The sequence below is a fragment of the Henckelia pumila genome, chromosome 1 (genome assembly GCF_033568475.1).
Source record: "Henckelia pumila isolate YLH828 chromosome 1, ASM3356847v2, whole genome shotgun sequence".
NCBI classification, from domain to species: Eukaryota; Viridiplantae; Streptophyta; class Magnoliopsida; order Lamiales; family Gesneriaceae; genus Henckelia; species Henckelia pumila.
Window position 1 is genome coordinate 164,483,780 of NC_133120.1, and position 21,828 is coordinate 164,505,607.

General features: G+C 36.5%; 1 protein-coding gene across 1 annotated transcript; it reads right to left on the bottom strand.

Moving 5' to 3' along the window:
- Positions 1-2,755: 2,755 nt before the first annotated feature.
- LOC140875073 (putative disease resistance protein At3g14460) lies at positions 2,756-9,968 on the bottom strand. The gene is made up of 3 exons (XM_073278617.1): positions 8,614-9,968; positions 6,499-8,316; positions 2,756-2,967 (listed from the first exon to the last, which is right to left on the bottom strand). The coding sequence occupies exons 1-2, from the start codon at positions 9,676-9,678 to the stop codon at positions 6,547-6,549; spliced, it is 2,835 nt and encodes a 944-aa protein (XP_073134718.1). The 5' UTR covers positions 9,679-9,968; the 3' UTR covers positions 2,756-2,967; positions 6,499-6,546.
- Between the last annotated feature and the right edge of the window lie 11,860 nt (positions 9,969-21,828).

Below are 21,828 nucleotides of genomic sequence, written 5' to 3' on the forward strand. Positions count from 1 at the left end.
CTATGAGCTTGTTTCTTGACCTGAGAGTCTTGGTACCCAGTTCACTTGCATACATGCACACATAACACCGTATACTCATACTCTCGTACTGAGCATGTTAGGCGCACTTCCGGTTATTTTCTGTTGGCTGGATGCCCTATTCCATGGGGCAGATGCAGGTAGTTCTCCCGAAGACAGGGAGGTTAGGTGGTGACCAAGGCTGGATAGCGGGGTTGACCACTAGGTTTTGCTTACCTGGTATTTGACTTAATTTAATTCCGCAGTTTCTCTGACTTAAGATTATTTTATTAATTAATTGCATGCTTAAGTTCTGATTAGTAGGTGATCACGGTGCGGGTCACTACATTTATGGTATCAGAGAATGCAATAAGATTCTTTGGGACATAGAATTGATTTTGGGTTATCCTTTGTAGGATTACAAGTTGGATTCAATAACGATAGCAGTATCAGGAATTGGAATAGCAGGATGTCTAGACTTTTCCAAGATCGTCATTGCCAAGGTTGGCAGCAGAAGTTCGTATTATGTGGATCCCAGCAGGATGGAGCTGGTAGAGAAGATCCAGTTTTCAACGCCAGGCACTTCTCCAGGTTGAACGGAATGTGTGACATGTAGTCATCCATTCTAAGTCGACCAAGGATGCCACCCCGAAAGACTCTTCACTAGTAGTTGGAGAGATTGACGGGAAAATCTTGTCTCATCTATCAGATAAGGAACCCAACAATATTGGAAGGATCCGATAGATTAGCAAGATTTTATTCTTTGAGATCTTGTGAGGTAGAAGTTCTGCTGACATGAGTAGCAGACGAAAAACTTCACGTTCAAGATCACTAGACGGAATGAAAGACTTCCGCATGAATTTAAATATTGTATTTGGTTTTTGATCAGTTCTGTCGGTTCAACCGTTAAAACGGTTTTTGGGAGTTTTTCGGATCAAATCACTGACCCTTTCCGGATCGAACCGGTTGAATCGGTCGGTACAACCAGATTTTGGAAACATAGCATTTTTTTTAGTAATAAAAACATAGCATTTAGTTGTTGATGTCACACACTATTAATAAAGCCTTTTTTTAATTTTTTTTATTGCTTTATCTTTTCAAAAAATAAAATAAAATAAAATAAAGCAATAATCACGCCTAATACAACCTCTCGGTGAAGTTATATTTTATAATCTCAAAATTGTCCTTCACACAAATTATATTTAACACATAATTTTTTTTTAAACTTAACTTATTTTAAAACAAAAAAAATTTAAAAAGAATTTTAAGAACAAAATATACGCAATACATAATATGTTAGAAAAATTGTGAATGAATTGTGAGGAGAAAGAGTTTGTCCCAAATTAGAAGAATTTCAATGTGTTTTTCTCCTTAAATAATTCAACTTTGAATTATGAGATTGGGCCCTTAGAGCACCGAATGTTTTGTAAATGGGTAAAACGCTAGTCGATACAACTAACACGCGCGGCCGACGGGGTGGGGTCTTATGATCCTATTAATTTTTTTGGATAAAATTTATTTAAAATAATATTTATTATTATTTTATTTGTGACTCATCAGGCCAGAAGGTTTGCCGCTCGAGCGACACAAACTTACCGCTCGAACGAGCATCCAAAGATTGCCAAGCATGCCAGGCAGAGTGTTTGGCGCTCGAGCGGCAAAAAATTACCGCTCGAGCGAGCGTGTGCTTTCCAAAAATATGCATCTCTGTTTGAGTTTTTTCTGTCATGGGTTGCATCCTTAGACCTAAAGACATGTTCTTTGGACTTGAGATTATATATATATACATATGACTGATTATATACACAGAGATATAACGTTGATATCTGATAACATTTAATGTCAGATTTCTGATTCTCTACATATTTTCCCCACTCTTCAAAAGAAAGTTGCTATATATTTTCGTTCGTTGATGTTCGAGATATTTGTTGTGCTGTTATATCTCGTACGCAAGTCATTGTATCTTAGAGACGATTGCCGCCAAACGTTTAGCACTTATAACGAGCAATTTCGTTTTGCAGATAAAGAAAATCTCTCGCCTCGACTAATTTCACAAGTGTTGTGTTGTTATTGTTCCAATTGTTCAGAATTTGGAGTTCTTCATCCCATACGTAATATTCAGATGATTATGTTACACACATAAATCACAAACTGCCTGCATGGTGACTAGTACTATTATTAAGTTTAATGGTTCCCTTCGGTGTTCCCCTCCTTGGATTATTATTTATTATGAAGATGTCACCATTATAAAAACTGATGTATATCAATTGCTCTTTGTTGAATCTTTATTTATAAAAATGTCACTTTTTTAATTTTTTTTTAGGCTATTTTTTCATTCTACCATTTTACGTTGCCGAAAAATAAAAAACAAATGGACAAATAAACAACATTTGCATCCGAGTACTACTGGTTTACCATTTATATATTAATTACTAACAGCGATGAACATACGTTGAATGTGAAAATAATAACAATAAAAACAATACTTTAAGCAGCAGGGTTATTAATATTTTTGTACAAAGAAACTTCGATAAATTTAGATCCAAGAATTTTGAGAAGAAGCGAAATAGAATTTTGTATCAGTTGCAACGATTCAAAATTCCAATATGTGATTTGGTTCTAAATTCAAAATTTTCAACATGAGAGAAATTATTGAAAAAGCTATTTGCTATTTTTAGTTTTTGATTGAAAGGGGATCCAAGTAACGATCGTAATTAGAACCAAATATTAATCAAAGCAAGAAAGTATTAATTGGAAATCAAGACAAGGAGTTGCCCATACAATATTCTTACAACAAATGTCTGATAAATTTGGACAACACAGTGGAACAACTGATTACTGCAAGCAAAAAGAGATGACATATTTTGCAAACCTGCCATAACCAGTTCTAGAATTGCAAATACGTTGGAATCAATTGCTTCCAAACTTGAGACAGGCCTCTTTCTCCTTTTTGCATTTCGTTTCATGAACCTGGCGGTAATAATTGTTATATCACGTTTGTTAAGTAAATGCAACAAACACCAAAACCCACAACCATAAATGAAAGCGCATAACCATAGAACTTCAGATAGACCAAAGTACAACAATGACCTACTATAAAAATCAGCCACCAGACGAACAATTAAAATACCCAGGAAGGCGACGACATAACAGGAACTCCATTGTTAAAAAATGTAGCATCACCTAACTAATCGTAAAAATCTTATCATAGAAGAGGAAAAATCAAAGCAGAACGAACTCCATAAACAGAGGACATAAATAAGCAAACTAATGAACCGAAGAATAAAATGCAATCAACACAAAAACCCACAAACATTAATCAAGGCACATAACCATAAAGCTTTAGATAGACTACTAGTAAACCAGCCACCAGACAGTAGCAGGAAATCTGTTATTAAAAGAGTAGCAACATATAATTAATCACAAGAATCTTACCTTAGACAAGAAAACGTAAGCAGAACAAACTCCACAAACAGAGGAAATAAAGAAATAAAGACAGAATCAAAGAGAAAGAGACTAATGCACCCAAGAATAAATGCAACTAACACAAAACCATAAAGTAATACCATTAATGAAGGCAATTAGCCATAAAACTTTAGATAGATGTAGATTATTGTAATGCCCCAAAATTTCAATAAGTAGATTTTACAATTTCTTTTGGTTTAAATATTAGGAAATCATACAGACGTTTACAAAAAATTCGAGAAAGTCATTCGAGAGATGGTTTTGGGAATAGAAATGTTAACTTTTAGTTAATTGACATTTTATTTTAGAACCTAAGTTAAGGGTTGAAGTATTTAGGACTGAAATTCTAGCTTTGGAATTCATATCTACACTTTTAGTAAAACAAGATGCCCTAATATAACTAACTTTTGGGGACGCCTTTTTCCTAATCTCAAACTTACCCTTCACACATTTCACTTTAATAGTTAATACCTACAATTTGTTCTTAAATTTGACATTAAAAAAAGGGAAAAAAAATCAGTATCAAGAATTTAAACAACAAATTATACACAATACATAATATTCATATGATTATCCTACACACACAAAATGTGTGCATAGAGGCTAGTATAAATATAAATATATAATATGCGCCACAGACCTCTTGGCTTTATGGCACCAGTGCCCCAATAAAGGATAAACACCTCCACCCCAATGTCAAAAAATCTAATAATGTAATATGCTAGACGATAGCCATATACTTGTATTTTATGTTTCCATAGCCTACTACATTATACACCATTTCTACACCCCACAATAGCAATACAGAATTTACAGAAATTCCACTGTTCTTCCTTTTAATTGACAATTTTCATAAGAACAAATTCCAGCTATGTAATTTTAATATAATATAACTAACTTTTGGGGACGCCTTTTTCCTAATCTCAAACTTACCCTTCACACATTTCACTTTAATAGTTAATACCTACAATTTGTTCTTAAATTTGACATTAAAAAAAGGGAAAAAAAATCAGTATCAAGAATTTAAACAACAAATTATACACAATACATAATATTCATATGATTATCTTACACACACAAAATGTGTGCATAGAGGCTAGTATAAATATAAATATATAATATGCGCCACAGACCTCTTGGCTTTATGGCACCAGTGCCCCAATAAAGGATAAACACCTCCACCCCAATGTCAAAAAATCTAATAATGTAATATGCTAGACGATAGCCATATACTTGTATTTTATGTTTCCATAGCCTACTACATTATACACCATTTCTACACCCCACAATAGCAATACAGAATTTACAGAAATTCCACTGTTCTTCCTTTTAATTGACAATTTTCATAAGAACAAATTCCAGCTATGTAATTTTAATATAATTAATGCAGTCTTATATATTAGGCAGCTGAATATATTAGTGAAATCTTAAATAGTTGAGTCATTCCATTTCCTATCAAAAAAGTCAAAGGTCGCAGTAGTTAACTCTAACAAGCATTTGAGGGAAGAAATAAAAAATATGAGTTACAAAGTTACCTTGCCACAATACATCATCAAACTTATTCGTTTTCCAGCTTAATATCTTGACTGACTGACTTACATTTTTAATAAATTTCGTTTTCTAGCATTTGAAAGTTATGGTATAAAATAAAATAGCTTGATTATAATAATTGCATTTAACAAACAGACTATCTTATCGCCCGTAATAGTCCAACATTCAAATAGTGAAGAAGCATTTAAATAGGTATTTTTAACCACTGAAACCATGAAATTGCTTAAATTATTATAATTACGAAATTAGTATAGTGAATTATCAGAAAACGACTTCATAAGTCTTCATCAATCGCAGTTATTTAATGTGATTAAAATAAGAGGCGAGAGGACTAATAAACTTCTTTTCAGCTCTCCAATGTGCTTGAGCTGTTATTATTATGAATTCTGGGAATGAAATCGATGCCCAAAGTTCTAGTTTCTCACCCAAAATAAGAATTAGATTGGCCCACAGGCTTTGTTAAAATGGAATTGCTAAAGCCTATGCCGAGCTATCTTCCCATGATCAAGTGATTATCAAGGTTCTATAATTCGCTAGACATTAATGGTGCGTCAGACCAGCTCCTAGTGCCTAGGCCGCCAAGGCGGATACCACAGGTTTCAACATAATAAATCACAAATTATAAGTCCAACACAATAACATCAAATTTAAAAAATGAGTTCAATATTACACAGTTCATAGAATACCACAAATTTACTCTACTTCTCAAATGTTGTGTTATTTGCATCTGGAGTAGATGATGCCTAGGCTGGCCGACTAGCACATTTTCCGTGCTATCCCTCGGCCTAGTGCTTAGGCGTCACCTAGGCTGATTTTTGAAGCACTAATGATTATATTGATTATTCTTAGAAAACTAAATACTATTTGATCTTATTTTAAGTACATAATTTAACATCATTAAAATAATTTTAAAATATATCAACTAAATTGTTTACTCCATATTTGAGATGGAGAGAACATATTCCATTGATAAGCACAATTCCACAGCTCAAATAGATTTTTCTACAATACATACAATGAAATATTGTGAAATCAATTCCATGCTGGAAATAAAACATGTCTCGTGACTAATTTAAGTCTAAGTAACTGAAACCACAAAAGCTATGATTTCAAGAAGCACCAATAATCTGTACAATTCATAAAACCAACACCACTGTCAATCAAACTAAAGTATTCTGAGCTTTCTTTTAACCAGACCACGAGGCAGGCAGTACAGAAACAGGCACACAATTTATTCTGTTGATTGCTTTCTTAACTGCAAATAATGATTCCCTAATTGGTGAGTGACATCAAGATTTAGAGTGAATGCTTCACTTCAAGCCTATCACTTTACTCTAGCCAATTCTATATTTGATGCATCTCTTGGACACCATCTTTGATACTAATTTCAGCTAAATGAAAGCACATTCCTAAGAATCATTAAAAAAAAAAGCCAACAAAATTTGAGAAACTGAGAAAGTAAAGGTATGGCGAAATATAAATTACCTTTGACCCCGGAAAAGACCTGAGAGAGATCTCAAAATGCAATCTCAACTATTTCGCATGCACCTTCACCACGGCATCGATATAAACAGCAGGCACATGAGCAATCTTGCACCAATCTTCACCTTTATCTTTGCTGCAACGTCCTTCTAATTTGGGACAATCTTCGACCATTAATGTTTCAAGGGTGGATGGAAATCCACCATCAGGCAAACATGAAAGTTCAGGACAATAGCGCAATTGCACACACTTAAGAGAGTTCAAATGTGACAAAAAAGGAAGGCACTTGAATTTCTGACACGATTCGATACTGAGATCCAAGAGATTGGGAAAATCACCGATTCTTATTTCTGTCCATTTTTCCAGTTTGGGCATGGCATAAAATGACAGTTTCTCGAGCATAGGAAACGAGGGTTGATTCTTATCGGTTTGTTCACCACAAAAGAGGTTGTTGATTTCTAGCACCTCATTCATTCCATCAACGCTGAGAACCTTTAGAGATGGCAATTGTCCAAGAAATGGAAGGTTGTCACAATATCTACACTCGTAGAGGCTTATACTAACCAATTCATTAAAAGACGGTTTGCTTATCCAACTCGGGAAACTTCCACCACTATAATAGCGTACTTCTATCTCTTGGATGCCCAAAGCTGGTTCAAGACATGCTAGTATTTCCTCGTCAATTGAATTCTTCTCATATCGAAGATCCACCCACCAAAATTCTATTTTCTTGAGGTCTTGTTTGCGGCAAAGAGAAGCATCTGCAGCCTTAACAGGAGATTTAACATTTTCAAGATTCGAAATCCGAAGTGATCCATTCAATTTGTTCATGTGTTTCAATTCATTTATGTTATGACCATCTTCTTTGCCAACCAAAAATGTCCTTAAAGTGCGTAACTCTGACAGATTTCCCATACCTTCTGGCATTGAGTCCAACTGGCCAGCAACATCAAGAATCAAATGGCGCAGGTTAATCAATTCTTTCGTACGATTAGGCAGTTGAGCGAGGGACTTACATTTGTCAAGTTTTAAGGTCTGCAGATTGATGAGATTGCACATTTTCTCAGGCAAATATGTAATTGATGTCTCGGACATATCAAGAAATCGCAACGCCTTTGAATTTTCAATAGAGCTCGGTAAGTGATTGACATGAGAACCACTGAAATTTAACATCCTTAATGCCTTTAGCTCCAGAAACAAATCAGAAGGTAAGTATTTAACAACAGAACTACGGCAACCATGAATTATGAGAGTATGAAGATGGCTCAACTTTTTTATGATCCCAAAATTGATTTGGTCGATGAACTTAAAGGACAAGGACAAATGTTCGAGTTTAGACACATTGACATTCACATGGGTACTATCCAATTCTTTCGCAACCCGAGATCCTACGGGGTGATTTTGAAGGAATTCATTCATCTCATCACCAACTTTGTATTTTGTTTTATAAAGTCCATCATAAACATACCCAACAGGAGCAATGTATTTGAGCTTCAACAATATATCAAAGCACTGAATGCATGCTTCCTCGAGGAATACACTGTTTCCTGCTATTGTTCCCCCTTGAGCAATCCATTGCAAAACGAGAATGTCCTTGGTGAATTCATATGCGGATGAAAATAATGAACAATATCGAATGCAGTCTTTCGTGTATCTGTTGTTAAACAATACGTCCATCGATATTCCTAGATTTTCCTTGCACTTAATTTCCCCTTTTTGTCCTTCCATAACTATCATGGAAACACCTTCACCATAGCCTCTTGGAAGATTTTCCGTACCTCGTTCCACTGTGGTGCTTCGATTTGAAGTTGAGAGCAAAATCTGTCTCAAAATATTGGGAACAAAATTGAAACTGAAATCCGTCACGTATAATTCAAAAACAATTAATAGAATGTACTTTAGCACATGATCTTTTGATTAAAAACAATAATGTCCAAACATTATTTTGCAACTCTGTTATAGTCAATGAATACGACAAAGTCATATTCAAATTGAGAAAAAGGGAAGGATGCATAAATAGAACTATTTCATCTAACCCCTGTAGATCCTTGGTTATGCTACTCAACAAAGATTTTATTTCAAAATGATCGAATCAATACTGCTGCAAGATCGAATTACCTGAAGAATATCTGGATTCTTAGCCATGAAGAAGTCCTTCCAGATACCAAAAACGCTGCAGAAGTCAGCATCACCCTTTCTATTTGGTTTGCAAACCACTACGAAACTTCTATCAATTAGATCTTTCAGAAACTCCTCAGCCACTTCTTCAGGACTTTTAGAACCAAGCTGATTTACGAGTCCCTCATCAATCCAAAGCCTGATGATTCGGGGGACTGAGAGTTCATAATCTTCTGCAAAGATTATCATGGAACGGATGCATGCTCTCAGATGATCTGGCAAGTACATGTAGCTCAAGGAGAGAATCCCCTTCAATTGTTCCTCAGAAGTTGTGGTTGCCTTAATCGACCTCACAATAAGCTGCCAGTCATCTCTAGTCCTCCTAACTTTGGAGAGAAGGCCACCAGTCACCACAATTGCAAGGGGAATCCCTCCACAATTCCCTAAAATAATTTCTGCAGCATACTCAAGCTCCTGAGGGCAATTTTCGTCCCCAAAAACTTTGATACAAAAAAGAGTCCAGCTCATTTTGGGTGTAAGAAGACTCATGTGATGAATCTTGGAAAACCGGTCTTCAAGATCCATCTCGAACAGCCTAGTCGTCAGAATGATCCGGCTCTTGATATTATCATTAGGAAATGATCTTTTGATGTCATCCCAGACCTTGATATCCCACACATCATCCAATACAATGAAGTACCTCTTACCCTTTAAACTTCTGTATAGAATATCTGCTAATTGTTCAATGCTCTTGTCATCCAGTTCATCTTCGATAGGTCTCAAGGAATCCAGAATACCCTTGATAATTTTTTGCGCATTATTTGTTCGAGATAATGATACCCAAGCATGAACTTTGAAAATATGATCAATGGCTCGATGCTCAAACAAATTTCTTGTGAGAGTAGTCTTACCGGTTCCAGTCATCCCAACAATCGTCATGACTTCAAGATGATATGCTGATCCAAGTAGCCAATCTTTAATTTGTAAAAAGTCTTCCCGCAATCCAACCATAGAGCTTTCGTGATTCCAATCAAATCCTAGAGAGTCCTCAATAGAATCCAGCATTTCCTGTTGCTCCAATTGATCCGTAAGTTCAGAGTTCCTATCCAAATCCTCAGTTGTGGAGTTGGGTAACGACTTTGGACAAGAATAGTTTATATCCCGGAATTTCCTGGTGGATTTCAAAATCGAATCAAATTCTTTACCTTCCGATGACTGCTGTAAGTAAAATTGAATCTTCTCTACCAGAGGAGATGAGTTTTCTCGGACATTCGCTGCTGCGATGAAGGCGGCGTATGGGGTTTGTGTAGGAGGAGAAGGGCTGGTGCGGAGGCCGGAAAGTCGTTATTTGTAAGTATTTGATTTGAAAATATTTTTTTAAACAAATTGTTGTTCAAGCATTATTTTTTTTTAAAGGTAAACTTGCTCTTTGTTTTATCTCCATGTTTTGGCAAATTTATCAAAATGTGCCCGTATTTTTTATTTTCAAATAAAGAAAACACTAAAAATAAGAACAATTGATAGTTTTACATTCTCACTCAACTGATTCTTCTCGCAGAAAAGCAGTGATCTTTGGCGACAAGATTTTCGACTCAGAAGATGGCACCGAAGACGAGACGAAGCAGACATTCAAAAGATAAGTCAGTTGAAGGAGCTCGTGGACTGAGGAAGGAAAAGAAATCGGACACTGTGAAAAATTCGAAGAAATCGAAAATAGGTGAACCCTGTTTTCCATTTTTGAAATCGACCACTATATATGATTTGTCTCGAGTAACTGAGAAAATTTATCGTTTAGAGGAGTAATTTTGGTCCTCATTGTATGAATCTTTAATATTTATGTGTTCCATTATTTTTAGGGTTTTGTAAGTCAAATGTGATGCTACCGTTCTTGTTTGCATATATTTTTTCGATTGGAAGTGGGAGCATATAACGACGGACTTTGTTACCCACCTGTCGATGTCTTCCAGGCGTTGTGATGCCATTTGGGTTGTTGTGGATAGCTTGTCCAAGTCTGCTTATTTTCTTCCGTACAACAGCGAGTTTTCTTTTGACCACATGGCTAGGTTGTACATTCAAGAGATTGTGAGATTGCATGGAGTTTCGTTGAATATAGTCAGTGATAGAGATCCGAGGTTCACCTCACGGTTTTAGGGTAGCTTTCAGTAGGCCTTGTGTATTACTTTGAGTCTCGTATCATCCAGAGACTGACGGTCAGTCTGAGAGGACCATTCGTACATTAAAGGATATGCTGAGGATTTCAGTGATGTATTTCGGATTAGCTTGTTAGGATCATTTGCCGATGATAGAGTTTTCTTACAACAATAGCTATCATCGTAGCTTTGACATGGCACCTTTCGGGGCTCTTTATGATTGTCATTTTTGGACACCCTTGTTCTGGGAAGAAGTAGAGGGACGACAGGTTCAAGAATCAGAGTTCATTCAGCAAATTGTGACTACAGTTGAGTTTATCAAGAGGAGGATCAAGACCGCTCAGGAAAGATAGGCCAGCTATGCTAACACCAAACGCAGAATGTATTTTGACGTAAGAGAACATGTTTTCCTACGAGTGTCACCTTGCCGAAAGGTGATGAGGTTTGGTCTGAAGTGCAAGTTAGAGCCAAGATTAATTGGTCCGTTTGAGATCTTGGATAAAGTCAGAGATATGGTTTACCATCTAGCGTTGCCACTGTATCTCTCTAGCATTCACAATGTGTTCCACGTATCTTTGCTTCAATGGTACATTGTAGATGAGTCACACATTCTGCATCCGTCAGAGGTTCATTTGGATCCTGACTTGTCGTAATGGAGAGACCACTAAGGATTATTGATAGTAAAGAAAAAAAACTTCGGAATAAGTGCATTCCTTTAGTCATGGTTCGCTGGAAGCATCGAGGAACTAAGGAGGCGACTTGGGAATTAGAGAGTTGAATGCGTTTCGAACATCCCGAGTTGTTTTTATTGTACTTTCCTTGTTTCAATCTATTTTTAATTTTACTTTTAATTATTGTAATATAGTTGGTTTCTGTGATGTTTTGGTACGTTCACCTTAGTCCAGATTTCGAGGACGAAATCTCATAAGTGGGGGAGAATGTTATAGCCCGATTCTAGATTAAGATAATTGAGTACTTAAGCATGATTAATTGGGACAATTATAGTTAATCATCGGATTCAAAAATATAAGAAATGTTTATGCTTTGGGACAGTTCGAAAGCTCCAAAAAAGAGTTTGGAAGGTAGTGTGCAGGATCGGTAGCACCGAGCAGTTTGGAAGCTCTGATCTGCAGAATGTAAGGTCTGATCTTTCCACGATAGTCAGCGTAAGGGGTTCTGATTTTTGTTTTGATTTGAGTGATTTAAGCTCCAAACTCACGATCGGTGGTTCCGAACTCCTTCAGCGGTAGTGTGTTTTCCAATCAGAGATATGCGTTCATTGGATAGAGATTGGAATGTAGTGATCCGCATCGTGGTCATCTACTAATCAAAAACTTAAGCATGCAATTAAACATTAAATAATCTTAATCAGAGTAAATGCGGAACTTAAATAAGTCAAATACCAGGTAAACAAAACCTAGTGATCAACCCTGCTTTCTAGCCTTGGTCAACACCTAACCTCACTGTTCTCAGGATAACTACCTGCAACTTCCCCATTTAATGGGGTATCCAGCCAATAAAAAACAACCGGAAATGAGCCTAACATGCTCAGTACGAGAGTATGAGTATACACTATTATATGCGCATGAATGCAAATGAACTGAGTACAAGACACTAAAGTCAAGAAACTAGCTCATAGACCGGACCCAGGGTATATAGCACGTTGCGCCATCGCATCAGGAGGTGACTCATATACCCAGTGAATATTGGTGACCTGATACTAGTACAAGTGTCCAACCATCATGGTGACTTAACACAAGACTTATGTATCCAACCATGCACAAACTCGTAGGGTGAGTGCCCTAATATAGGATACCTCTAAGGTAAAGGCTCAATATGCTCATGTATGCAACATATAGTCATGACATGTTGTATATAAAGACATATAAAACATGTAATCACTGTTGGAACACGCGTTCTTTGATCACACGGATGTGATACCCGGAGCAGCGAAAGTTTAAAATTTTTATTTTTTCGATATGGAACGATTCCATATCGAGGGTATCAAATCCTAACGATTAAAATCTTGCAAGTAAAAATATAAATTCACAATTAAATATTTTTACCTCTTCAAGCTAAGGCTTGATTATGGACTCCAACTGAATTTAATCTACTCTTCTTGTAAATCCCGGGAACCGATGACTATCACGATCAACCTCCGGAATTAAGTCCATGAATAGAAAACTAAAACTCTCTAATTGATTGCACTAGAAATCAATCAGATGTTTATCGAAGAGAATAAACAGATTTGATCTGTCAATTCAGAATGTAATTTTTCACAAAAATTACAGACTGAATTATCTCAAAAAGGAGCAGAGAAATTCGAAAATTCCCCTTGAAATATTATGCAGTATTTTCAAAAATTGCAAGAGTGAATGCTATGTAATTTTCGAACACTACACATGTATTTATAGATAATTTCTAGACTAGATTAAGTTATAATTGTATTAGGACACTAACTCCTTAGGGCCCACAATCCATAACTTAAGCCCAACAAGCCAAACCTGTTATTATAGAAATTAATATAAAATTCATCGTGACTCCGATTGATAAACTGATTTTACCAATGTGCACAGAAACCATTTCTGCATCTTTTAAAGACAAGATAATTTTTCTGAATCCGAATTCATTGATTTCCAAAAATGCCCATCTCTATGTCATTTTAGGAAATTTCACTCCCTTTTAGTTAAGAAGTCCAACTTATTTTTCATTAAATTTAACTCTTTAAATTTAACTATCTCAACGGGGTTTAGTAATCCATTACTTGTGTGACCCTCAATGGTTCAGGGATACAGCTAGCCGTGGGCTCACAACTCCTTGTGACTGGGAACAACAATTTTCGACTTACCCATCGAATCATGGTAAGAGCGCCTAGCAACATCGCCCCATGATTTCCAAGGTATCACTGATAGTGCCTGCAAGAACCAGTAGATTTTGGTTAGCGTACAGTACGGTCCTTTCATCCATATATCCCGATCGAATCAACAACCATTGGTACATCGAGAGTCGTTCGAGATTCGATAACTATGCAATGCATCTTGAAGATCAAATAGTGACATCGCATGTGCTACTAAGAAACCATTTCTTAAAGCACATCATGTACTCTGGCCATATATTTGTCACACTAATATCTCCTCAGATCGCATAGGATATCCACACTCGCAAGTATGTGGTGAATCCTTGACAACAAAGCATCGACTCCTATATGTGTCGTAACTGTATCCAATCCCGACACCTGATGACCCCAATAGAGTCGGCAAATGAGTCAAAGTATAGTACTAGCATATAGAGTCTTAATGATATTTCAAGTAGTAAGGACTAATGGTGTACAACCAAAACCGCGGACTTATCCACTCAAATAATAATAACTACTTGGAAAGTCCGAATAGGGTAGTTCGATCATTCATCATATGAATATCCATTTGCATGCTTTGAACATCTCCATGTCCATTACCAATGAAACGTGGTACTTGACATCACAAATGCTAGTCTCAATCTCGAGCGATCCTTATCCTTATTAGCGGACGGCTCAATTGACTAGGAACTGTTTAGAATATACAGTGACTATAAAATGTTTTCATAATAGTGATCTCTCTTTATTCACTATCTCATCTTACTTACACTATAGTATATTCAAGGTCTTTATCAAAACAACAATAGTATATCACAATATAACAATATGAAGAAAGACAAAGAAAATGTCATTAATGAATGTAAATTATATTAAACAAAGATTGTTTATACATAGAGTCATAAAAGCCCTTAGCCACAAGTTGGCTAACCGGGCACCCACTCTTTCAATCTCCCACTTGCCCTAAAGCCAACTAGTTATACTACGTAATCTCATTGCTTCGCGATGTTTGTCAAACAATGGTCCTGGCAAGGGTTTAGTAAGTGGATCAGCGATATTGTCTATAGAGGCCACTCTCTCGCCAGTGATTTTTCCTCTTTCCGCAATCTCCCGGATGATGTGTTATTTCCTCAGTACGTGTTTGGATCTTTGATGAGACCTTGGTTCCTTTGCCTGAGCAACGGCACCAGTGTTGTCGTAGTACACCGGAACTAGACCAACAACTTTAGGAATTACGCCCAACTCTTAGACGAAATTCCTCATCCAAACGGCCTCTTTAGCAGCAGCTGATGCTGCAATGTATTCTGCCTCAGTGGTGGAATCCGCTGTGGTGTCCTGCTTGGAACTCTTCCAAGAGACAGCACCGCCATTAAACATGAATACAAATTCAGAGGTTGACTTCGAGTCATCCACGTCGCTTTGGAAGCTAGAGTCGGTATAGCCTTCCAATTTCAATTCTCTTCCTCCATAAACCATGAATATATTCTTAGTCCTTCTCAAGTACTTAAGAATATCCTTCACGGCTTTCCAATGCATTTGACCGGGGTTGGCCTGATATCTGCTCGTGACACTCAGAGCAAAGGCTACATCCGGTCTGGTAGATATCATCTCATACATAATACTACCTATGGCTGACGCATATGGTATGTGTGTCATTTTTTCTATCTCTTCGTCAGTCTTGGGACACATAGACTTGGATAGAGAAACTCCATGACACAAAGGTAGATGTCCTCTCTTGGACTCATCCATAGAAAACCTTTTCAATATGGTGTCGATGTAGGTTTCTTGAGTGAGTCATATCATTCTCTTAGATCTATCTCTATAGATCTGTATCCCTAGAATATAGGAGGTCTCACCCAAATTCTTCATTGAGAATCTACCTGATAACCATATCGTTGTTGACTGCAACATCCCTACGTTATTTCCAATGAGTAGGATGTCATCAACATAAAGCACTAAGAACGTCACCGCATCCTTAACTACTTTCTTGTACACGCACGATTCTCCGGGTTTTTGATGAAACCAAAGTCCTTTATTGTTTCATCAAATTTCTGGTTCCAACTTCTTGATGCTTGTTTGAGACCATAAATTGATCTCTGAAGCTTGCATACCTTATGCTCGCTTCCCATGGATGTGAATCCCTCGGGCTGCATCATATAGATTTCTTCCTTAATGTTTCCATTAAGAAATGCAGTCTTCACATCCATTTGCCATATCTCATAGTCATACCATGCTGCTATGGCAATAAGGATTCTTATGGACTTGAACATTGCGACTGGTGAAAAGGTTTCATCATAGTCAACTCCTTGTCTTTGAGTATAACCTTTTGCTACCAATCGTGCCTTGTAGGTTAGTACCTTGCCATCAGGCCCAAGTTTTCTCTTGTAGATCCATTTACACCCTATTGGAACAATTCCATCGGGAGGATCTACTAAAGACCTAACTTGGTTTGTATGCATCGAGTCTATTTTCGACTGCATAGCATCAAGCCATAAATTCGAATCCGCATCAGAAATTGCTTCCTTGAAGTTTCTTGGATCACATCCAATGTCGGGTTCACTTTGATCCCCTTCAAGAAGAAGACCATATCGAATAGGAGGTCTAGAAGTCCTCTCGGATCTTCTAGGAATAGGCGTGTCAATCAATGGTTCCTGAGTTGTAGGATCATTATTTTGCATCTCGGGTTCTTCTCGAATTTCTTCGAGTTCCATCATCTTGAATTTCTTATCAAGTAAGAACTCCTTCTCCATGAAGGTGGAATTCCTCGAAACAAACACTTTTTTTTCATTAGGATGATAGAAATAATATCCGATTGAATTCTTCGGATATCCTACAAAATAACATAAGGTGGAACGACTATTCAACTTATCTCCCACTGTCTGCTTCACGTAAGCAGGACATCCCCAAATCCTTAAGTACGAATACTTAGGAGCTTTGCCATTCCATAACTCGTATGGAGTTTTATTCACTTCTTTGGTGTGAACATTTTTCAAAACAACACCGCCGTTTCAAGTGCATAGCCCCAAAACGAAGGAGGGAGCTCAGTGAAGCTCATCATAGATCGAACCATGTCCAACAAAGTTCGATTGCGACGCTCCGAGACACCATTAAGCTGAGGTGTCATAGGAGGAGTCCACTGAGAGAGAATCTCATTCTCTTTTAGATAGCTCAAAAACTCGGTACTTACGTATTCTCCACCTCGATCCGATCAAAGTGCTTTAATACTTCTACCTTGTTTGTTTTCTACTTCATCCTTGAATTCTTTGAACTTTTCAAATGATTCAGACTTATATTTCATTAAATATAAATACCCATACCTAGAATAATCATCAGTAAAGGTAATGAAGTAGGTGTGATCAAATTTAGTACCGATACTAAATCGTCCGCAAACATCTGTATGGATCAAATTTAACAGATTTTAACTACGCTCAGGCTTCCCTTTGAAAGGAGATTTAGTCATTTTTCCTTTTAGGCAGGACTCACAAGTAGGTAGAGAATTAATGTCAGACATATCAAACATGCCCTCTCCCACTAGCTTGTTCATCCTCCTTGAGGAAATATGACCTAGCCTAGCATACCAAAGGTTTGCCGGGTTTTGACTATCGATTTTTCTTTTGTTTGTTGTTATCGGTTTATCAACATAATCAACTGGAACGTCTTTTAATTTTAATTTATATAGATCATTTTTAAATTGTCCATTTCAAATCAAACATTCATTCTTGTAAATATTGCAAATCCCATTCGCAAATTTTCAAGAAATATCTTCTCTATCAAGAATAGAAAAAAAAATAATATTTTAATGAAATCTTGGTACAAATAAAAACATCTCTATCAAAATATAGCTTAAAATTGTTTTTGCAAAATTAAACAAATGTTTCCCATAGCTTTTGGATTCAACTCTGAAACCATTCCCGAGCCTTAACTGGGTCTCACCCATCCTAAGCTTACGACTTCTTGTCATCATCTGCAACTCATTGCAAATGTGAGATCTACATCTAGTATCCAATACCCAAGAAATAGTATTAAGTGAAACATTTATAAAATATATCCTTTGTAGTTCGTAACTACTCGATATACATTCTTTGCAGTTGCGCTTCCAGTAACCGGGTTTCTTGCAGTGATGACAAACTTATTTAGACTTATCCATCTTTGCATGTAACATTTGGCCTTGAGATCATGGTCCTACCATTTATCTAGTTCGGCCAACCTTTCCGAAGTTACATCAGCCGGGCTGTTTTCGGAGGAGCCTTTTCTAACACTTAGAAAATCTTTTCCGAGCTCAGGACAATCTTAACTTATGGAACCATTCCGTATAGTTTGCTCCAGAAAGTTTGTTTTGTTCGAGAATTGAAACATGTGGATTACGAAGATTCATCATAATGATATACTGAGATGAAACAGACAATAATCGATGATTGCTTAATTAATTTACTAAGACATAAAATATGGTGAAATTTATTTTATGAATTTCACTCCCACTATTTTAACGATTTCACTATCCTCTTGTGAAAACGGGAAACTTGTTTCCTTAGTGGGAACATGGAGTCCAATTGACAAACTATAGTCCCGAATAATATCAGCCAACCATAATTTTCAAAATGTAGAGCCCAATTGCTTCCAAAGCAACCCCTATGTTTTTACCTCATGTCCAATAAGGGCCCAATAATATGACGCCGTTTAATGTGACATGTCAAGATGACCCATCAATATTAAGTTGTGATGGACGGTCGCCATGTGGATCCCCAATAATATGAGCCAATACCATGGGAGTTCCACCTAACTTACAACATGTGTCGATCCAATGTAAAGCTTTCCGACGAACGGGCCCCCCAATAATATGAGCAGGACCGTGCCCGCGGGTAGCATCTCATACATTGATCGTTGATGGAAGGTAGGAACATTTAAACAATATTTAAATTCCATTTTGTTTATCTTGATATCAATTTTAAATCATATTTAAAATGAGGGATTTTTAATTTTGAAAATTGTCTCATCATGCAATATTTGTATGTTTGCGAGATTCATACAATTTAGTCTAAACATGCTTACAACAATAATATCATATATTATTTAAAGGATGATCGATCCCAATCACTAATCGACCCGTGGTTGCCAATCACGAGTCTAAGTCCAATCCTAGGTGATATGCAAGTATGCAATGCAATCCTATTATATTGAGCTTCCAATTTACATTTCTTCGGTCTTTATTGTCTGCTGGGCCCACCTTTGTCTTCAAATCTTTATCTCCCACTACGTCTAATAAATTTACAATAAATTTCGATGACAAGTAGGGGATACATATTTAAGGGTGGGAACGGGCCATAAACCAGACCCACTTTTTATTACAAATGACAATTCAAATTGGGCCATAAACCAAGCCCATTAATAAAACCCAACAACAATAAAACCAAATGTAAACAACTTAACATGCACCTATAATATTGGTCATGGCAATCGATCATCCTTTTATCCAATAATTAATTCAACAATTAAATAATTGGATAACATGCAATGACATCATAATTAAAAAGATAAAATCAAATTTTATCTTATCCTTTCATAAGATCATATCTTATCATCAATTGTACCAAAATAATTAATTTTATAAAATCTAATTTAACGGATAAAATTTATAAATTTTCCAAAAATTCAAATTTATCCAAAAATCAATTTTAAAAATTTTGGACTCAAACAATTTGATCCGATGCCTCGTGGACCAATCAAAAACAATTTTCGATCGGACCAAAAACTAAAATTTCAAAAATTTCAAAAAATCAAATTTTAAAATTTCCGGACTGCCCGGGACATTCCGGGGCAGCCCCGCCTCCACGTGGGACAGGGCTGCCCACGTAGAGGTTGGCAGCTCATCGCTGCCCGATTGCCCTTGTTTCCTTTCAAATTTAATTTTAAAAATTTTTCGTTTTGTTTCAAAAACCGAGGCTAAAAATTTTGTACAATCGATTAATTTTAATCGTTTGATCAAATTTTACGACCGGGCTCTGATGCCACTGTTGGAACAAGCGTTCTTGATCACACGGATGTGATACCCGGAGCAGCGGAAGTTTAAAATTTTTATTTTTTCGATATTGAACGATTTCATATCGAGGGTATCAAATCCTAACGATTAAAATCTTGCAAGTAAAAATATAAATTCACAGTTAAATATTTTTACCTCTTCAAGCTAAGGCTTGATTATGGACTCCAACAGAATTTAATATGCTCTTCTTGTAAATCCCGGGAACCGATGACTATCACGATCAACCTCCGGAATTAAGTCCACGAATAGAAAACTAAAATCCTCTGATTGATTGCACTAGAAATCAATCAGATGTTTATCGAAGAGAATAAACATATTTGATCTGTCAATTCAGAATGTAATTTTTCACAAAAATTACAGACTGAATTATCTAAAAAAGGAGCAGAGGAATTCAAAAATTCCCCTTGAAATATTATGCAGTATTTTCGAAAATTGCAAGAGTGAATGCTATGTAATTTTTGAACACTACACATGTATTTATAAATAATTTCTAGACTAGATTAAGTTATAATTGTATTAGAACACTAACTCCTTAGGGCCCACAATCCATAACTTAAGCCCAACAAGCCAAGACTGTTATTATAGAAATTAATATAAAATTCATCGTGACTCCGATTGATAAACTGATTTTACCAATGTGCACAGAAACCATTTTTGCATCTTTTAAATTCAAGATAATTTTTCTGAATCCGAATTCAGTGATTTCCAAAAATGCCCATCCCTATGTTATTTTAGGAAATTACACTCCTTTTTAGTTAAGAAGTCCAACTTCTCTTTCATTAAATTTAACTCTTTAAATTTAACTATCTCAACGGGGTTTAGTAATCCATTACTTGTGTGACCCTCAATGGTTCAGGGATACAGCTAGCCGTGGGCTCACAACTCCTTGTGACTCGGAACAACAATTTCCGACTTACCCATCGAATCATGGTAAGAGCGCCTAGCAACATCGTCCCATGATTCCCTAGGTATCACTGATAGTTCCTGCAAGAACCAGTAGATTTTGGTTAGCGTACAGTACGGTCCCTTCATCCATATATCCCTATCGAATCAACAACCATTGGTACATCGAGAGTCGTTCGAGATTTGATAAATATGCAATGTATCTTGAAGATGAAATAGTGACATCGCATGTGCTACTAGAAAACCATTTCTTAAAGCACATCATGTATTCTGGCCAGAGATTTGTCACACTAATATCTCCTCAGATCGCATAGGATATCCATACTCGCAAGTATGTGGTGAATCCTTGACAACAAAGCATCGACTCCTATATGTGTCGTAACTGTACCCAATCCCGACACCTGATGACCCCAATAGAGTCGGTAAACGAGTCAAAGTACAGTACTAGCATATAGAGTCTCAATGATGTTTCAAGTAGTAAGGACTAATGGTGTACAACCAAAACTGCGGACTTATCCAACAAATAATAATAACCACTTGAAAAGTCCAAATAGGGTAGTTCGATCATTCATCATATGAATATCTATTTGCATGCTTTGAATATCTCCATGTCCATTACCAATGAAACGTGGTACTTGGCATCACAAATGCTATTCTCAATCTCGAGCGATTCTTATCCTTATTAGCGGACGGCTCAATTGACTAGGAACTGTTTAGAATATACAGTGACTATAAGATGTGTTTCATAAAAGTGATCTCTCTTTATTCACTATCTCATCTTACTTACACTATAGTATATTCAAGGTCTTTATCAAAACAACAATAGTATATCACAATATAACAATATGAAAAAAGAAAAAGAAAATGCCATTAATGAATGTAAATTATATTAAACAAAGATTGTTTATACATAGAGTCATAAAAGCCCTTAGCCACAAGTTGGCTAACCGGGCACCCACGCTTTCAATCACATAATCCATGCAAACTCATAATACATGCATACTCAATCTGGATATCTCAAATAATATTTTCGTACCTTTCTAAGGCAGATCCTAGAAGCTCTCATCTATGTCCAAGCCTACCATGAAACACTACAATACATAAATACCATGTATTATCTAGCATGCCAAAAATCGCCTATCAAGCTATAAAAGCCTTAATTGAACTATAGCCTACTCCATATTTACTATATGGAACCAGAGACATACCTTCGTCCGTTTTCAGTCGGCTGATGTCGCATGCCCCAGAACCTGGGCACAGCCTCGCTACGACTC